Genomic DNA, 19,053 nt, shown 5'->3' on the forward strand with positions numbered 1-19,053 from the left:
ACAGTCGCCAAGGAGAGTGGAAGGTTATTGTCAATTATCTTACAATGACCTTCCACTCTCCTTGGCGAGGGTGACCTGATGTCGCCCGACCATCGTAAGATAATTGACAATGATCTTCCGCTCTCTAGGGGGTAATTGGTCGGTATGCTTATTCAAACTGTCCTGGTTCCTTTGTATCATGTATATATTGTCTATGTATTCCTATCACTATGTACTTGTTGCACTGAAGATGTAATATACGAAAGCGCTCTGCTTCGTTAGTTTCTTTTTCCAAGTGGTCTACTTTGCATAAGTGAACACACGTACCCGTGTTCTTATTAGCATATATATGTATATATATATGATAATTAATCAAGTCAGCATACAACAGAACTAAAAGTGAGCTATGATCCTCATCAAAGAGAAATTAATAATTTCATCCAGTCCCTCTTTACGAGTGATAAGATCTTTCAAAAGATCAAGAATTCCTACCTTAAAATCATCATAGCATTCAGTACAGCTGATTTTAATCAGAATTGTCTGGTAGAAAACCTGTGCCCAAGAAATATATATATATATATACATATATATATATGTATATATATATATATATATGTATATATATGTATATGTATATATATGTATATATATATATATATATATATATATATATATATATATATATAATTCACAAATAAGAACAAATAAGCACCCTCTACCTTCCATCTCTCTCTTCCTTGCATAACAGTATCATCCATGCTACACTCATCCTTATCTCCTGCCTTCTCCCTTTCTTCCTCAACAGACATTCCCCTCTTGCTCAGCGCTCCAGTCACCCTATCCATCCATATCATCATCGGTCGTCCTCTCAAGATCATTACGTTCATCTGCACCTTCCACACCCCTTCTACCCATCTTTCATCACTCATTCTTTCCATGCGTCCAAATCATTTCAATATTTCATCAACCCTTTCCGCCATCTCCCTTTCCACTCCCGCCCTCCTCCTCACCTCCTCGTTTCTCACTCTATCCAACCTAGTAGCCCCTACCATAATTCTCAGACATTTCACCTCGAACACATTTAAACTTTTCCTCTCTGCTTCTCTTAGATTCCAGTCCTCTGCCCCAGACAATGCCATCGGCACAATCACCCCTTCATACAATCTCCTCTTTGCATCCATTCCCAGCTTCCTATTTCTCATAACACAAAGGTGGTAGCTTCAGTTCAGTGCCTCACGGCGTTTGCTCCTCATATTATTTCTAATCATATAGAAGAAAGGTTTCATATATCACTCGGTAGAAGATAGGAGAGGGCAGGAGTGTATAGTACAAGAGTAAAAGGAACTTAGATTTACAAATAGGGTCATGGATACATGAAATGGTATATGTGAACAGTTTGGTCATCAGATAGAAAGTGGAGTCACATCTAGACAAACAAGTGTTCAAGCGAACAGATGTTACATTGTTTCAACTGAAAATTTTATGACGTGGTTACTTGCACACGAACATGCACATACACACAAACACACCCACCCACACATACCCACGTACACACACGCACGCACACACACACAGATACACACACACACACGCGCACACACGCACACACACACACGCACACACACACACACACACACACACACACACACACACACACACACACACACACACACACACACACACACACACACACACACACACACACACACACACACACACACACACACACACACACACACACACACACACACACACACACACACACACACACACAACACACACACACACACACACACACACACACACACACACACACACACACACACACACACACACACACACACACACACACACACACACACACACACACACACACACACACACACACACACACACACACACACACACACACACACACACACACACACACACACACAGACACACACACACACACACAAGAGACAGCAAGGGACCGCTTGGTCCATAATTGTGTCGGATGCGGAAAAAATAGAATAAAAAAATTGATAAACAAATAACTAAATAAAGGAATAGATAGAAAGAATGAATAGATAATGATAAGTTAAAAACAAATAAATCATAATACATTATAAAAACGGATAAATGATAATATATTTATAATGATGAATGAATAAATAAAATAAAATATAATATATGGCAGATATTACGGGTGTTATCTAAATGAATCTTAAAAGCCCGTACTATATTACATTGCACTGCCTCTGCACGAAGTTTATTCCATTCATTAACTGCACGGTTGGCAAAGTTGTTTCTATCCATTTTCAAATAAAATCTACTTCCTGACAGTTCGAGGCCATTATTTCTTGTCTGATTTGCATTCAGTATGAAATTTTGTCACTTGATGTCAATTGCCTTTAGGACCTTAAAAGACCTCTATCAAATCGCCTCTGAATCTACGTTAAAAAACGGATTTACATGTTTTAGTCGATTTTCGTATAATTTATTTCTGATATTTGGAATAATTTTTGTGGCTCGCTGTTGTACTTCTTATCTGTCATTATCTTTAATGAGATTCGGTGACCACACGGATACAGCGTATTTCAAATGTGGATGAACTAACGATTTATAGAGTTTGTTAATAACAGACAGCCTGAAGGGATTTCTCCTCGTCTTCTCCTTTTCTGCATGAGGGGACGGAGAGGGGGGTCACCGATTTAATGAAGCGGCCTTGCTGTGGATGTGCTGTGTCTTGCGGCACTGCCTCTGACCCAGGGCAGTGCCGCAGGGACAAGATGCAGGGATGACCCGTCATCCATGAGGTGCTAAGATGGGAGGGAGGGTGGAGGGTGGAAGGGAGTGGAGTGTATTTAGGGATGGAATGGGTTGGAATGGTTGTTATGCCTTTTTCTTTTTGGCTACCTCCCTTGTAAGGGGAAAAAGCCTTTGGTATATGTATGTATGTTAATAACAGATGTACTTTTAAAATCAAAAGATCGATCAATCAGTCCTAGAATCTTACCTGCTTTCTCTGAAGCGAAATTACATTGTTTAAATGATTTGAGATCATTACTGATAATTACCCCGAGACCCTCTTTACTATCCACTTTTATTAATGAATTTTCAAATAAATTGTAATCGTACTTATTTTTACCTTTGTGCACAACCTTATATTTATCTATGTTAAATTTCATTAACCACTTTTCACACCATTACTGTAGTTGATGTTAATCTTCTTCAGTATCTAATTGGTTTAATCTTTTGCTGTTCCGCACAGTTTTAAATCATCAGTAAATTTGCACACACACACACACACACACACACACACACACACACACACACACACACACACACACACACACACACACACACACACACACACACACACACACACACACACACACACACACACACACACACACACACACACACACACACACACACACACACACACACACACACACACACACACACACACACACACACACACACACACACACACACACACGCAGGTGTGTATGGCAACTTGCACTTGTGGTTGTTGATGTGCAGCATAAAATTCTGAAATCAGACAGCTGTAAGCCCGCAGTCGTAAAACAAGTAGTCGTGTCTCATAGAAGCCCAGTGACGGGTTGCATCCCCGAGCAGCACCCGGAGAGGCAACGAAGAGGAGGAAAAGGTAAAGAAGGTGAAGGAGATCTAGGTGGGGTAACTAGCATCTGAGGTCGGGAAGTATTTTTTCACTTTTGGTGTTGTCCTTTCGGCAGCGCCTCCGCACACACACACACACACACGAACGCACGCACGCACGTATGCACACGCACACGCACACACACACCTCACCCCCCATCCACCCGCCCATTTCACCTCATGCAATCACAACATCATCCATATACAACCATTCTCCATTCACCCCTGTCTTCTGTCCTCTCCCGTCCTTCCTCAACAGACATTCCCCTCTTCCCCAAAGCCCCCTTCACCCCATCCATCCACCTCATCCTAGGACGTCCCTTCATGTTCACTCCCTCCACATCTGCCTTCCATACCTCTTTTACTAGTCTTTCTTCACTCATTCTTTCCATGTGTCCAAACCATCCTAATATTCTTTCATCAACCTTATCTCCCAGCTCCTTTTCCACCCCTGTTCTCCTCCTCACCTTCTCATTTCTCACTCTATCTCGCCTAGTAACCCCCATCATACTTCTCAGACGCCTCATCTCAAACACATTCAAACTCCTTCTCTCTTCTTCTCTTATGTTCCATGTTTCTGCCCCATACAGTGCTGTTGGCACAATCATTCCTTCGTACAGTCTCCTCTTATCATCCATTCCCAAATGTCTATTCCTCATTACACTCTTTAATCCACCAAGGCATTTACTCGCTTCTCTCAATCTACATTTTACCTCCACTTTCACTCCACCTTTCCCTGCCACATTTGCACCCAAGTACCTAAAACTATCCACTTCCTCCAGTCGCTCTCCCTTAATGCTCACTTCCAGTCTACTGCCACTTTCACCCCTTGTACATCTCATCACCTTACTTTTACCCACATTTATCTTTAGCTTTCTTCTATCACATACTCTCCAAAACTCTGCCACCAACTTCCTCAATCCCTCCTCCGATCCTGCCACAAGCGCAGTGTCGTCCGCAAACAACAGCTGGCTCACCTCCCACTTTTCTCCATTTTCTTTAATCATCTCCAATCCCTTGCCCACTACCCTTGCATTTACCTCTCGCACCACCCCATCCATGTATAAGTTGAACAGCCAGGGCGACATAACGCATCCTTGACGAAGTCCCACCTTTACCTCGAACCACTCACTGTCTCCATTTCCAATCCTGACACAAGCTCTATTATTCTCATAAAAACTCTTGACAGCTCCCAGAAGCTTTCCTCCTATCCCGTATACCTGCATAACCTCCCACAGTGCCTTCCTGTCTACCCTATCATAAGCCTTTTCCAGATCCATAAAAGCCAAAAAAACATCCTTCCCCTTTCCTATAGCTTTCTCACATATCTGTCTTACCACAAAGATCTGATCTACACAACCTCTACCTGTCCTATATCCACACTGTTCCTCACCAATTACTCCTTCTGTTCCTCTCCTAATCCTCTCAACCAAGATCCTCCCATAAGCCTTCCCAACTACACTCAACAAGCTAATCCCTCTGAAACTACTACATTCACACTTGTCCCCTTTTCCCTTGTAAAGAGGAACTATACAGGCACTCCTCCAGTCCTCCGGCACTCTAACCTCTCTCCAACAAACATTAAATAACCTCACCAACCAGTCCACCATCACTGTACCTCCCTTTTTCAGACATTCTTTTAATGTGCGTGGATGTGGTACAGATGAGAGTAAAAGGGAAGAGATAGGTAGTATGTTTATGAGAAGAAAGATGGATGTGTTGGCTTTGAGTGAAACTAAGTTGAAAGGGAAGGGTGAGTGTAAGTTTGGGAGTGTAAGTGGGAAATTATCAGGAGTAAAGAGAGGGCGAGGGAGGGAAGGGGTGGCTATTCTAGTAAGTAAAGAGATAGGTAAACGGGTAGTGGAGTGGAAGGAGGTTTCCTCAAGGATAATGTGGATGAAGGTGAAACTGGGGAAGGAGATGTGGGTCTTTGTAAGTGCATATGGGCCTGGCAGTGAGAAGAGTGTAGAAGAAAGGGAGGCTTTTTGGATAGATCTAAATGAGTGCATAGAGGATTTGGGAAGAAATGTCAATGTGATAGTACTGGGAGACCTTAATGCTAGGGTGGGAAATGGGCCAATCGATGGAGTGGTTGGGAAATGTGGAGTTCCAGGAAAGAATCGTAGTGGAGAGTTGATGGTGGAAATGTGTCTAGAAAGAGAGTTGATGATAGCAAATACAGTGTTTCGGAAGAAAGTTAAGCATAAGTACACATGGGAGAGGGTGGTGGAGGGAAGGATGGTAGATAGAGCGCTAATGGATTATGTAGTGGTAAATAGGACTATGATAGGAAGAGTTAAGGATGTACATGTGCTAAGGGGAGAGGGTGGGGGAATATCAGATCATTTTTTGGTGGAAGGTAAGTTGAAAGTGGAGGATAGATGGAGGAAGAGGAAAGGGACAAAAGGTAGGGAGGTTTTTAGAGTGAACTCTTTAAATGAGAAGGAAAAGGAGAAGGAGTACGGAAAGAAGCTGAAGGAGGAGTGGGAGGGAGTAAAGGGTAGAGTAGAGCTGGGTGTGGAGGAGGAATGGGGATGGTTCAAGGAGGGAGTCATAAAGTGTGCAAGGATGGTGTGTGGAACAAGAAGGACAGGGGGAAATAGAAGAAAGGGTAGTGAATGGTGGGATGAGGAAACAAAAAAGGTTGTAGAAGAGAAGAAGCAAGCTTTCACAGATTGGTTACAAAATAGGACGAGGGAGTCATATGAGAGGTACAAAGAAAAGAAAAGAGAAGTAAAGCAAAAGGTAAAGGTTGCAAAGAAGAGAGCAGATGTGAAATGGGGTAAGAGTTTGACAGAAAATTTTGAAAGTAATAAAAAGATGTTTTGGAAAGAAATTAAGAGAGGAAGAAGAGGCGAATCAAGTAGAGAAGAAAAGGTAAAAGGTGCAGGTGGAGAGATGATAATGGAAGAGAAGGCAGTAAGGGGAAGATGGGCAGAATATTTTAGGGAGTTGCTAAATGTGAAGGAGGATAGGGAAGGAAAGATTGCTGCAGTGGGAAGTGCGAAGAAAATGAGAGTGATGAATGAGGAGAATGGAGGAGAAATAAGGAAGGATGAGGTGAAGGCAGTTGTTAAGATGAAGAAAGCAGGTAAGGCACCTGGTCTGGATGGATGCCATGCGGAATGTCTGAATGTATATATAAATATATATATATATATATATATATATATATATATATATATATATATGTATATATATACATACACACACACACACACACACACACACACACACACACACACACACACACACACACACACACACACACACACACACACACACACACACACACACACACACATATATATATATATATATATATATATATATATATATATATATATATATATATATATATATATATATGGAGTGGGAAAGGGATGTGTATGTGTGGTAAGTGATACACAATACATAGAGTAATAAAACTAGTCGTTGGGATCTGGCAATTTTGTACCTCTGTTAGTGGCCCTGTGCATCACGAAAGGTACGTGGTTTCAACGATGGCTCGATATGAGAGTTTGTTTAAAATGATAAAAAGTCAAAAAGTTATTTGCACTCTTAATAAAAGAATGTGGTGCTCATTCAGCATTATTAGTGAGTACGTGTCTCTTACGAAAAGATCATTAGACGCCAAACCAATTCAACGAAATAGTCGTTGAATTAACTGAATATCTTTTTCCTATATTTCTTTTACTGAACACTTAATAGTGAGTTGGCATATTTATTTATTTCTTTACCAATTTACAGTGTTCAAACCTCACGTTTGGAAAAATAGGAGCCCTGCCTTTCTTCGCTTTAGTTCGTGTGTTTTCTACAGTGGAGTAAGATGAGGACAAAGTGTGAATCCTTGATCAATGAACTGGGGTGGAGATACATACACCTTCATAGGAAATTGATTCAAATCCTTTATGTCATCACTATCGTCGTTTTAGTGGCTGTCATATTGAATATGACTGAAAAAGGGAAATCCACAAAGATATACCTCTACACCAAGAACAACATGACGCAATCAGGTAAGAGAGACTCTTTCATTCTAAAGGTTCTCCTCTTCTGATTAAAAGTATTGAGTATTTTTTTTAAATGTCAGGTACACAATGTTCTTCTCTAGGGTCTTTCTCTTAGTGTTTCTTGTTAATACCCTCTCCCGCCGACATTGATACGTTCTGTCATGACAAAACGTAGACGACTTCGATGCTTCGCCAGAGGCGAAGAATAGATCTTTAGTGTATTTCTGGGTTGACTTGAAGACTCAGCTTTTGTAAAATCTCACCAGACGTACTCTTCAACGCATATAAATTCTTCTCTTGTAAGAAGTTTGAATATTTCACACTCTCTACGGTTATAGATGTCAGTGTGTGTGTGTGTGTGTGTGATATCAGATTTCTTATCTTGCGTAATGTTTAGGTAAGACTATAAGGAAGGATTTTGGGGTTATTTCCTATTTATTTATTTATCTTTTATTTATTTTTTCTTTCTGTAAGAAGTATTCAATATTCATACTGATGCTGCATAAAATTGATTGGACTATCTGTTATCATATATTTGTATTGATTAATTGGTGTAGTGTAAGTTTATTCATTTTGTTTCACTATGTTATGAATTAAACGTTGCTTATATTTTGTGGATGTTATGTCAAGGTTTGTGAATGATTATTGGCTATATCAATGTGGGAAAAAGTAACTTTTGTAAATCATAGTACTGTTCGTATTATCACTTCTGTATATTGGTTATGGAAATCTTTGGGTTTTGTTCTTTGTTCAATGCAGTTGACTTTTGAACTTAGAAAAAAAAGTTAAGATGGAGGTATACATTACGTGTATGGGTTTTAATTATGGTAATTATGGTATGGAATAATGGTTGGTTGTCTTTGAGTTTTTGCTATTTTATCTTGAGGATGTGTCTTTCTTGAGTTTTGTGTGATATATCTTTGTATCTCAGTTGGGTTTGTTAGAATCATATCGTTTCAGAGTTAAGTTGGTAAGGTGAGAATATTTTGTATATTGAGTTTAGACTCATATATTGGAGATGGTTATGTCGTGTTGGCAATTGGTGGAGTTAGTATAGTTTTGAGTTTGATATAATTGTGTATCATTCCTGGGTTGTCATGATATGAAGTAAAGTAGAGGAGATTTTTATATAGATAGAATGGGTTTTGGTAAGTGATCGTTAATACTTGGTAACCTATCGAAAAGCACGACGTCTTGCGTCTCTTGGGTGGAATAATAATTGAAGTTGCATGGTTTTATGTGTTGGTTTTGTTAATTGTGGGATTTGTTGCTGCGTTTTCCTTGATTTGTCTTATCTTATTATATGTTGGCTTTGGGCGACAGCCTGTGAAATTTCCTTGGAGAGGGAGGGTTGTGTGTGTGTGTGTGTGTAGAATATGCTGAGATGAGCAATTTGTTGGGGGCGATTGTCTAAGGTAGTTTAAAGTTAATGTGATATTGAGTTGTTATATATGTTTTAATAACAGGGTTGATATTGTAGCTTGTATTTGAGAGGTGTATTGTATATGATGTTATATAAAATGAGTTTGAAAAATAACTTGTAAGTATATTGTGTCAAAAATGTACTGGGTGATAATTGGTATGTAATTATTAATCTCTATATGTCTGAGATCTGATATGTTTACATGGTGTTTGGTATTATGTATAGAACGATTTCTATTTTTGTAGTATTTGTTTGTTTGTATTTGTTTATTTGTATTAGCTGTTGATTGACATGTATAGTTATTTTGATAGATCTATCTGGACTGGAGAATTTGTTGCGTATTATTTACTTTAAGTTTCATGAACTTTGATTTTATTGGATCCTATGTTGATTTGAAGAATTGGTAGTGAATTATGTGATAAATTTGTGACTTAGTATGTGAATGCATTAGTTTTCTATATGTGTATGCATGTATTGGTTTATTTGTAACTTTATATCACATTAAGTGGCAGTAGACTGGAAGTGAGCATTAAGGGAGAGCGACTGGAGGAAGTGGATAGTTTTAGATACTTCGGTACAAATGTGGCAGGAAAAGGTGGAATGAAGGTGGAGGTAGAGTGTAGATTGAGAGAGGCGAGTAAATACCTTGGTGGATTAAAAAGTGTAATGAGTAATAGACATTTGGGAATGGATGCTAAGAGGAGGCTGTGATTGTGCCAACAGCACTGTATGGGGCAGAAACATGGAACATAAGAGAGGGAGAGAGAAGGAGTTTGAATGTGTTTGAGATGAGGTGTCTGAGAAGTATGATGGGGGTTACTAGGCGAGATAGAGTAAGAAATGAGGAGGTGAGGGGGAGAACAGGAGTGGCAAGGGAGTTTAGAGATAGGGTTGATGAAAGAGTATTAGGATGGTTTGGACACACGGAGAGAATGAGTGAAGAGAGACTAGTAAAAGAGGTATGGAAGGCAGATGTAGAGTGAGTGAACATGAAGGGACGTCCTAGGATGAGGTGGATGGATTGGGTGAAAGGGGCTTTGGGGAAGAGGGGAATGTCTGTTGAGGAAGGACGGGAGAGGACAGAAGACAGGGGTGAATGGAGAATGGTTGTATATGGATAATGTTGTGATGCATGAGGTGGAATGGGAGGGGTGAGGGGGGTGAGGTAGTATGTGTGAGCAAAATTTGACGCAGCCCGAAGGGATTTCCCCCCGTCTTCTCCTTTTATGCATGGGGGGACGGAGAGGGGAGTCGCCAATTTAATGAAGTGGCCTTGCTGTGGATGTGCTGTGTCTTGCGACACTGCTTCTGACCCAGGGTAGTGGACAAGGTGCAGGGATGATCCGTCGTCCAGGAGGTGCTAAGATGGGAGGGAGGGTGGAGGGGTGTGGAGTGTATTCAGGGATGGATTGGGTGATTGGGTGGGAATGATTTTATACCTTTTCCTTTTTGGCTACCTCCCTTGTAAGGGGAAAAAAGCCTTGGTATATGTATGTATGTATGTATGTATGAGTGAATATACATGTTGTGTATGTATGTGTAGGAATATGTGAATCTGGGTATTTTACTTACGTATGTAGATATGCGTTGATGAGATGTACAGTCCCTTATATTTTTGCTGTCACATGGTGACTGAATGAACTTGCAAGGAGTTGGTTATAGCTGGGTGTCAGATTTTGCTGAATTGGTAATTTCTCCGGTCCGCTGATGTCTCAGGTGGAGGTTGGCAGCGGGTGGAGTGGTTGAGGGAGGGAGGTGGTTGCAGTGCTGACGTGGTTGAGCGGGGGTGAGCTCAACCGACGCGAAGACCTGAGGGTGCGGGTGGATGGTTGAGGTGGGTAGAGTTGACCGACGAGAGTAGCAAGCCTATCGCCTCCTGGCCTCGCTCAACTGCTGCGATGTTCCTGGTCCTCGTTGGATATCAAGGGAGTGGAAGGGTGTGGAGGGCAGCCTCTCGTGCGGTTCCGTATGAGATGAACTAGAAATCGTTTGTTTGAAGTCTTGATGTCGATACTCTGGGCTTACTGGAAGTCTTGTGGGCAGCTGCCTCAATTCCGGGGGCATGGTTGAAGGTGTGATGCACTGGGTGTTCTTGTGATTTGATTGAAGATTGATGCGTTGAGTTGATTGAAGTCTTGAAGTTGTGTTGCTGGGAATCACTGCTCTGGGCTGACGATTCTAGACACCGGTACTTACCTCCACCCGATGCTCCACCTTAGAAGTGGTCCCAAGACAATCTAACATCGTGGCAATCATGAAGCCCCGAACCAATTGATACCACAACACGCAAAAGAGCTGAATATAGTTACAATAGTTCGAGCCTCCTTATTTCCTCCTTGATACTTGTTTCTGTACTTTTATTGTCTGCATACGTTCAATGCCTGTCTGCCTTCTGAGCTAGATTCAAACCCATTTCAGACTTCGCTTCATGTGGTTTAGTCAAATGTTTTAAAGTTGAGGCAGTTGAGTAGAAGGCAGTAAGGAAACACAGGTTGAGCAAGGAACACTGATGTAATCTAACGTGTCGACTTTACGTCTTCTTCAAATATCTAATTCTTCTATTTTTTCGCCACAATTGCTAACTGTCATTTAGCCATATCTGCTGACACCAGCGCTTAAGTGGTTCTCAAAGCAGCACTGGATGTTCATATAAACCTGACTCTATCATTGATTTTGTTTCTCAGACATAGGTCATCCCTAACACATCCGGACCGCTTGCTGGACGAGTAACATTCTTGGATGTGTAGGCAGTGGACAGGCATCGTTATGACCTGTTTTCATAGATCTTATTTGTTTATTTTGCTATTTTCTATATATCTAGTTATCTATTTTTCAGTTCGTGTAAAACTTGTTCAATTTTTCAACCCTAGGGATACCGGTTGCTTTTAGATAAACGAGATTTTATCTAATTACATTTTTTACGATAATTATTTGATTACTTATCTTTTTACCTACTCCTTAATTTTCTATTCATCTTCTAGTTAATGCCTCAATCCATTTATCAATGTATCCGTATATCTGATATTTTTTGTTATATAATCACTTATTTGTTCATTAATCTACTTATTTTATTTTATTTACATTTATGTATTTGTTTGCTTGTTTGTTAACACATGTGCATGTACGGGTTTATTTTATGGCTTTTTTGTTGATATGACCTTTTTGTATCTGATGTGCCTTCAGAAATATTTTGTGTTTGTATGTTTTATTTTTCAGATGGAACTAGCATGCAAGTAAAATTGGATGAAGAAGGGATTTCCAAAAAACTGATCGATGAGGAGGACAGTCTGAAGAGGCCAAAACAGAACTTAATCTTACTCTCTTCATCTTTGGCTCGCAGTGGTTCTACTTTCACTGGAGAGCTTCTTGCTTCTCTGCCAGGGTCCATCTACTTTTTTGAGCCGGATTTCATGTTAGATCAAATCTGTTCGCTGGAAAGCTGCTACGTCAGTCTTCTAACACAAATATTTACGTGTTCCTTCAATGAGACATACATAAACTTCATGATGAGCAGATATCAGTCCTCTTTCTTTTTGAATGACGACGTAAAGGTATGCGTGAATTTTACTGGCCAGGAATTGACTTCATGCATGAGACGTTTCGACTTGGTGGCAATGTGCAAAGCCGCAGAAACCATTGTTGTCAAAACCATCCGACTTCGCCTCTCCTGGATTGAGAAGGATCTGCATAAATTCCCTAGTCATCTCAAAGTAATCTTGCTCGTGCGCGATCCCCGCCCAGTAAGATTATCCACGAGGAACTCCGGGTGGGAGGGGGATACCTATAGATTGTGCAGAGCCATAGAAACCGACGTCAACGTTTACAAGGAATTTAAAGCCAACTTCCCAAGTAGAGTATATCAAATCAATTACGAACGGCTTTGTTTTGATATTAGACGTTACACTCGAGAAATGTTTTCCTTCCTCGGTTTTCCAGATATTCCAAACTCCACTCAGATCTATTTCAAAACTCACTCAGAATTTGAGGGGAGAGAAGGGAGAGTTTTGCATACGAAGGATAATTCGTCTCAAAAATATAGATTTTGGAGGGACAGAATTACAGATGAAATGTTAAACGAAGTAGAAAAAACACGACCATGCCGAAGAGTATTAGTTGAACTCGATCTCACTATATTTAACACACTGGCCAGGGTAAGAGACGCCAGCAACCCGTTATTCAAGGAAGAGTTGACTTTAAAGGTGTAAGTCCGGGTGTTTGTGAAATGTCAAACAGTACACCCACATTATCATGATCTAGTCATCTGCTCTATCTATCTATCTACGTATTTATTTATTCTTTTTTATTTTATTTTTCCAGCATCCGACCTAGTTATGGACCAAGAGGTCTCCTGTCGGCATGCTCCTTTTTGTAATGCTTTGTAAAATCATGTTATCACATGTGCACGTGTTTGGTCGTGTTGGTGAATATGCACAATTTGTAGACTGGAAAATGAAGTGCTCAGAGTGTGTACTTCGCATATGACAATTCATTGGGTACTTGTGTACGTCTACTTTTTCGAGTGGCTGTAAAAGTCCGCTTCACAATTCAGAAAACTATTATGTAAAACAATGATATTGATAAAGATGACATGTTCTAAGATTTATGTTCAGAAGTTCTCAACCTGGGATTCACGAGCCCCCAGGAGTTCTTGGAACGGTTTGCAGGGGTACTTACATGACTAGCGAAAGATGACTTAGACATTCAAATATGCAGAGAAATTGTACAATGTCTTTTATGTTAATGCCTAACTGATGAATTAAGTCATCACAACTTGGACCATTTGATATCCAAAGCTGTGCCATTGTATATTCAATCAGTCTTAATACATTACCATTCTATATTTTGTGTCAGTTTAAAAGGGGGGGGGTTCAGGTCGATGGTTTGATGACCCTCTGGTACGGGTCGATGGTGTGATGGCTTGGTACCCTGGTAGTATTTAGGTAATCTCTGTGTTTGTTATACTGATTCCAAGGTATGTTATGTTTTGCTGAGTCCTTTAGGATGTACTTAACTGATGTCCAGCGTGACTGGAAGGGCAAGTAACTTAGATGTGTATTCTAATTTTTGTGCGTTGTTTTTTTCTGGTAATCTATTTTAATGATGTAGGTACTTTGTGAACTGGTGACCTACCTGGCGATGAATGCACTTCCTGGAGAGTAACAATCACTTAGGAGACCTTTCCTAGTGTGGCGCACATGCACCTTTATATTGGTTCCCTTTGCTATCTCTGTATATCCCTGAAGGCGAACCCCGGACAGTGTTCGAAACGTAGGAATAAGCTTATATTGACGAATCCAACGTTTAATTTCTTTTAAACAATGGTTCCTGGACTCCAGCTCTTCACGAATATATATACAGGTATGTCTAGTTCTCTCTCTTTTTCTTCCCCTGCCATCTCTCCCGCTCTGTAAGAGGCTGGTAGATAAGTTGGTAGAAAGAGGGGTAGAAATGGGTGCTATATTTTTATGGGTTAGTATTTACAAACATCATACCCAAAGGTGAGTGAGTTGTATAAGTTTGATCTTAGCGTTATATTTATAAACAATGACCGGCGGCCCATTGCTGACTTGTAACCTAAGTGAGTTATGCAGAGATTTGAGATTGCTTAAGTAAACAATACTGTAACAACGAATCCGATTGGGCAAAATGTGGATGAGGAGAAAATTCAATTGGTTTACGATTGTAAGATCACGCCCTTTGGGGAGGATCTTAGATATAAAGTAAAGGGTCATTGGACTAGAGAAACCACTGTGTCACTGCAAAGCTCACCTAGGACCTAATATGCGTGTTCTCGGGGGCTTCCTTGAGTGTACCTTTGAGAAACACGTTGTATAAAAATTAAATAAAAAAGGAAGAAAACTTTACAACTTTAAATATCCCTAGACTGAATATTATATCAGAAGGAAAATATAATAGTAAGTGGAACTGAGTCTAGAATATAAATGAAAAATATTATACTAAAAGGAACAATTTGGACGATTGAAGCCTTAATGACTAAAATATGTGAAACAAAAATAATAATAAAAAAGTGAAAGTGAAGAAAGGGGAAAGTGACAAATGACAGTGGAGAAGGGTGGGAGAAAGTTGAAAGGAGGTTGAAACTATCTCCGTATCTCTTTCTCTCCTTCTCTCTCCTGGTCTGCGAACTCGACATAGCTGTACCCGTTATAAGCTCTGGTGATAGTACATAACTTTACATTTCCCCCAAATAATTTAGTTTTGTTCAAACCTAGGTGTATAACTTTAATCCTACTTGGATAAGTCTTTATAAGCCACCGTTAAATTCATTGCTGTAGTTTGTTTGAACTTACATTAATACACAGTTGAATCGATTGGTCATTTATCAATCCACATAGTTTAGTATCATCAGTGAATTCGGGAATAATAGAATTAAGTACACAATTATTGTCAATGATACATACTTTTGAAAAGTAGTGGCTCTAGGATGGATTTCTAAAAAATTCTAATCGTAGTAGTTTTCCAACTAGAACTTTTACAATTTAGAACAACTCGCTGTTTACGTTCAACCCGTTTCTAATCCAGCTTAGCAACCTACCTCTTATTTCATGTGAAGCGAGTTTAATTAGTAGTCTCTCGTGCAGGACAATATCAACATCTTTTTCAAAGTCCAGATATATTAAATCTATACTATCCCCTTTGTTGTATTTTGAAGTGACTATGTTGTAAAATTCTAGGATAGTCGCGAAACAGCAATTACGTCTAAAGCTTTACTGGCCGTTAATGACTAGATAGGGCTTTTCTGAATAGAGTTCTAAGATGGTAAGGTGAGGCTTCTACGCCAGGAGGCCCTTAGCAGTGGCCGAAGCCTTCTGTAACCTTTAAACTGGCCGTGTGGCGGAGGACGAAGCTTCTATTCAGGACGTGGGAGTACCGCAGCCGACAGTTATGTAACCCCTTTTTGATTGGTGATTGTCGTAGGTTACATAATGCGGGCGAGACAAACTCCAAAACAGGAGTTTCTTCTATTTATCTATAATAACAGAATCTGGAGTTATTAACAACAGAGTATATATGGGCCCTGTGGGCAATATGTAATAAGTGCCAGGCCTTGACCTAAGGCACACCTTGCTGGTAGGCTCATCGACCTGCTCAGTCCTCTTGCTGGTAGGCTCTTGACCTACCCAGCTCTCTTGTCTTTGTTACATTATCGTCGGTTAATATAGGGGGTTCGTGGATTGTCTCAAGTAAGGGTTTTAGTCCTGTTATTCTATGTATTATGGTAGTTTCTATATATAGGGGATAGTCGTGTAATTAATAAGTATGGTTAGGTATATTATTTATATGTTAGCTTATGGGTAATATGATAGGGATAGGTATAACAAAGGGGGTTTAATGGGTTAGTCTGGTGGCATTTGGCAGCAATATCTTGTCTTATTTCTGCTGCGTTAGATGTATGTTCTGGGAAAGCAAGGTAAGCAAGAGGGGGGTGAGTGCTATGTTGCAAGCGTGTGGATCACGTACGTGGTAGGTGATGGTTAGTAATGGTTACACTTCACCTGTGCCTTGGAATACGTTTGGACTGTTGAGGTAGATCACAGTTACTGCTGGGAGACATGTGTGGGATATGAACCCGATTGTGCCATCATTGGCACCTCCTTTAATTGATTCTATTGTTTTCCCTGTGATCTAAGTCACACCTATCGACCTGGAGTGTTTTGGTTTCTGCTCTTCATCCCTTAATGAATACAGTAGTATGGATTGGTGAAGTGTTTATTTGAGTAAACGTTAACCCCTCTGACTTCGATGTCCTACCCTGAGATAAATAGACTCACCGGTGGTTTGGCAAAGTTCTTTGGTTTCTGCTTTTCATCCTTAATTGAATATAGGAGTAACATTTGGTGAAGTGTTATTTGAGTAAACTTAAACTTCTCCATTAACTCCGTACATTTTTGCATCACCAACAACTTTGGAAACACACACCCACCCACACACAAACACACACACACACACACACACACACACACACACACACACACACACACACACACACACACACACACACACACACACACACACACACACACACACACACACACACACATGCAGGCACACACACACACACACACACACAGACACACACACAAACACACACACACACACACACACACACACACACACACACACACACACACACACACACACACACACACACACACACACACACACACACACACACACACACACACACACACACACACACACACACACACACACACACACACACACACACACACACACACACACACACACACACACACACACACACACACACACGTTGATCTGTAGTTTGGTATCTACATTGGTTTGGTGAGACAAACGAGGTGAAGTTACGTTCGCTTTAATGTCTCCGTCTTCTCTGTTACACAATCTCCGGGACAGCTCCAAGGAGAACTCGGGAAGTTGCCAAAATCTATTTACAAGGTACGAGTTGGCTCTTGCCACTAAGTTTAACAATAATACTTTATCTATTTACAATGTACAATGCATGGACTGAGTCTGGATTCTCAGTATCCATGCATAGGATATATTTACATAAGATAGGGAACATAAAAGAAATATGTTACACATATGCCGATAAATGAATAGTGTTGACATATGCTGATCTGGTAGGTTGACAATGTTGAACACAGATGTCTCGATTGTTTGGCTAGGTATTTGTGTATGATTCAAAGCGCCTGGTTCCTCTGGCCACTGTCAGATCCGAGCACAATGGCGGGCCCCTTGAGAGTCGGATCCGAGCCTAATGGCGGGTCCCTTGAGAGTTGTCAGAAGACGTCGGAGTTCTCTCTCACACCTTATGTGTGCGTGCGCGCGTGTGCATGCTAGACATCTAAATGATTGACTCTTCCTCTCAATAATCTTGCAACTCCTATTTCCACCCATTTCACTCGCTTCCACCCCCTCTAGCCCTCCCATCTCAGTTTCTCGTGGATAACGGGTCGTCCCTGCATTCGCCAACTGTCCAGGGTATGAAGCAATGCGACAAGACACAGTACATTCACAGCAGGGATGTCTCATTTAATCGGAGAGGAGATGTCCCCTAGATCTGCGTCAAAATATTATTCACGCTTAAGCACTCTCTACCCCCTTCAACCCCCGCCCCTCCCTTCCTTGAATAACAATATTATCTATACATAGTCATTCACACCTAAGCACTCTCCACCCCCTTCATCCCCTGCCCCTTCCTTCCTTGCATAACAATATCACCTATACAAAGTAATTCTCCATTCATTTCTATCTCCTGCCTTCTTCCTTCCTTCCTCAACAGACATTCCCCTCTTGCTCAACGCCTCCTTCATCCCGTCCATCCATCTCATTCTCGTTCGTCCCCTCAAGTTCAATACCTCCAACTCTGCTTTCAACACCTCTTTTACTAATCTTTCATCACTTATTCTTCCCACGTGTCCAAACCATCTTAATAATCTTTCATCAACCCTATCTGCCATCTCCTTTTCCACTCCCGCCCTCCTCCTCACCTCCTCGTTTCTCATTCTATCCAAACTAGTAACCTCTACCCTACTTCTCAGACATTTCATCTCGAACACATTTAATTTTTTCCTCTCTGGTTCTCTTAGATTCCAGTTCTCTGCCCCACACAATACCGTCGGCACGACCACTCCTTCATAGAATCTCATCTTTGTATTCATTCCCAGTTTCCCAATTCTCATAACACAAATGTGGCGGCCTCAGCTCATTGACTCATGGTGTTTGCTCATAACAAACAAGTGTTCATGCGAACTGTGTGTGTGTGTGTGTGTGTGTGTGTTTGTGTGTGTGTTTGTGTGTGTGTTTCCATAGTTATTGGTGATGCAAAAATGTACGGGGTTAACGGAGAAGTTTAAGTTTACTCAAATAACCACTTCACCAAACGTTACCCCTATATTCAATTAAGGATGAAAAGCAGAAACCAAAGAACTTTGTCAAACCACCGGTGAGTCTATTTATCTCAGGGCA

The 19,053-nt window shown here is 40.7% G+C and overlaps 1 protein-coding gene across 1 annotated transcript; it reads left to right on the forward strand.

The window, feature by feature from the left end:
- Positions 1-3,536: 3,536 nt before the first annotated feature.
- LOC143038948 (carbohydrate sulfotransferase 3-like) lies at positions 3,537-14,927 on the forward strand. The gene is made up of 3 exons (XM_076208754.1): positions 3,537-3,634; positions 7,396-7,661; positions 12,295-14,927. Exons 2-3 carry the CDS (start codon positions 7,475-7,477, stop codon positions 13,281-13,283), a joined length of 1,176 nt encoding a protein of 391 aa, XP_076064869.1. The 5' UTR covers positions 3,537-3,634; positions 7,396-7,474; the 3' UTR covers positions 13,284-14,927.
- The last annotated feature ends 4,126 nt before the right edge of the window (positions 14,928-19,053 follow it).

This window comes from Oratosquilla oratoria, chromosome 25, assembly GCF_046742065.1.
Source record: "Oratosquilla oratoria isolate Oo_2021 chromosome 25, ASM4674206v1, whole genome shotgun sequence".
Lineage (NCBI taxonomy): Eukaryota > Metazoa > Arthropoda > Malacostraca > Stomatopoda > Squillidae > Oratosquilla > Oratosquilla oratoria.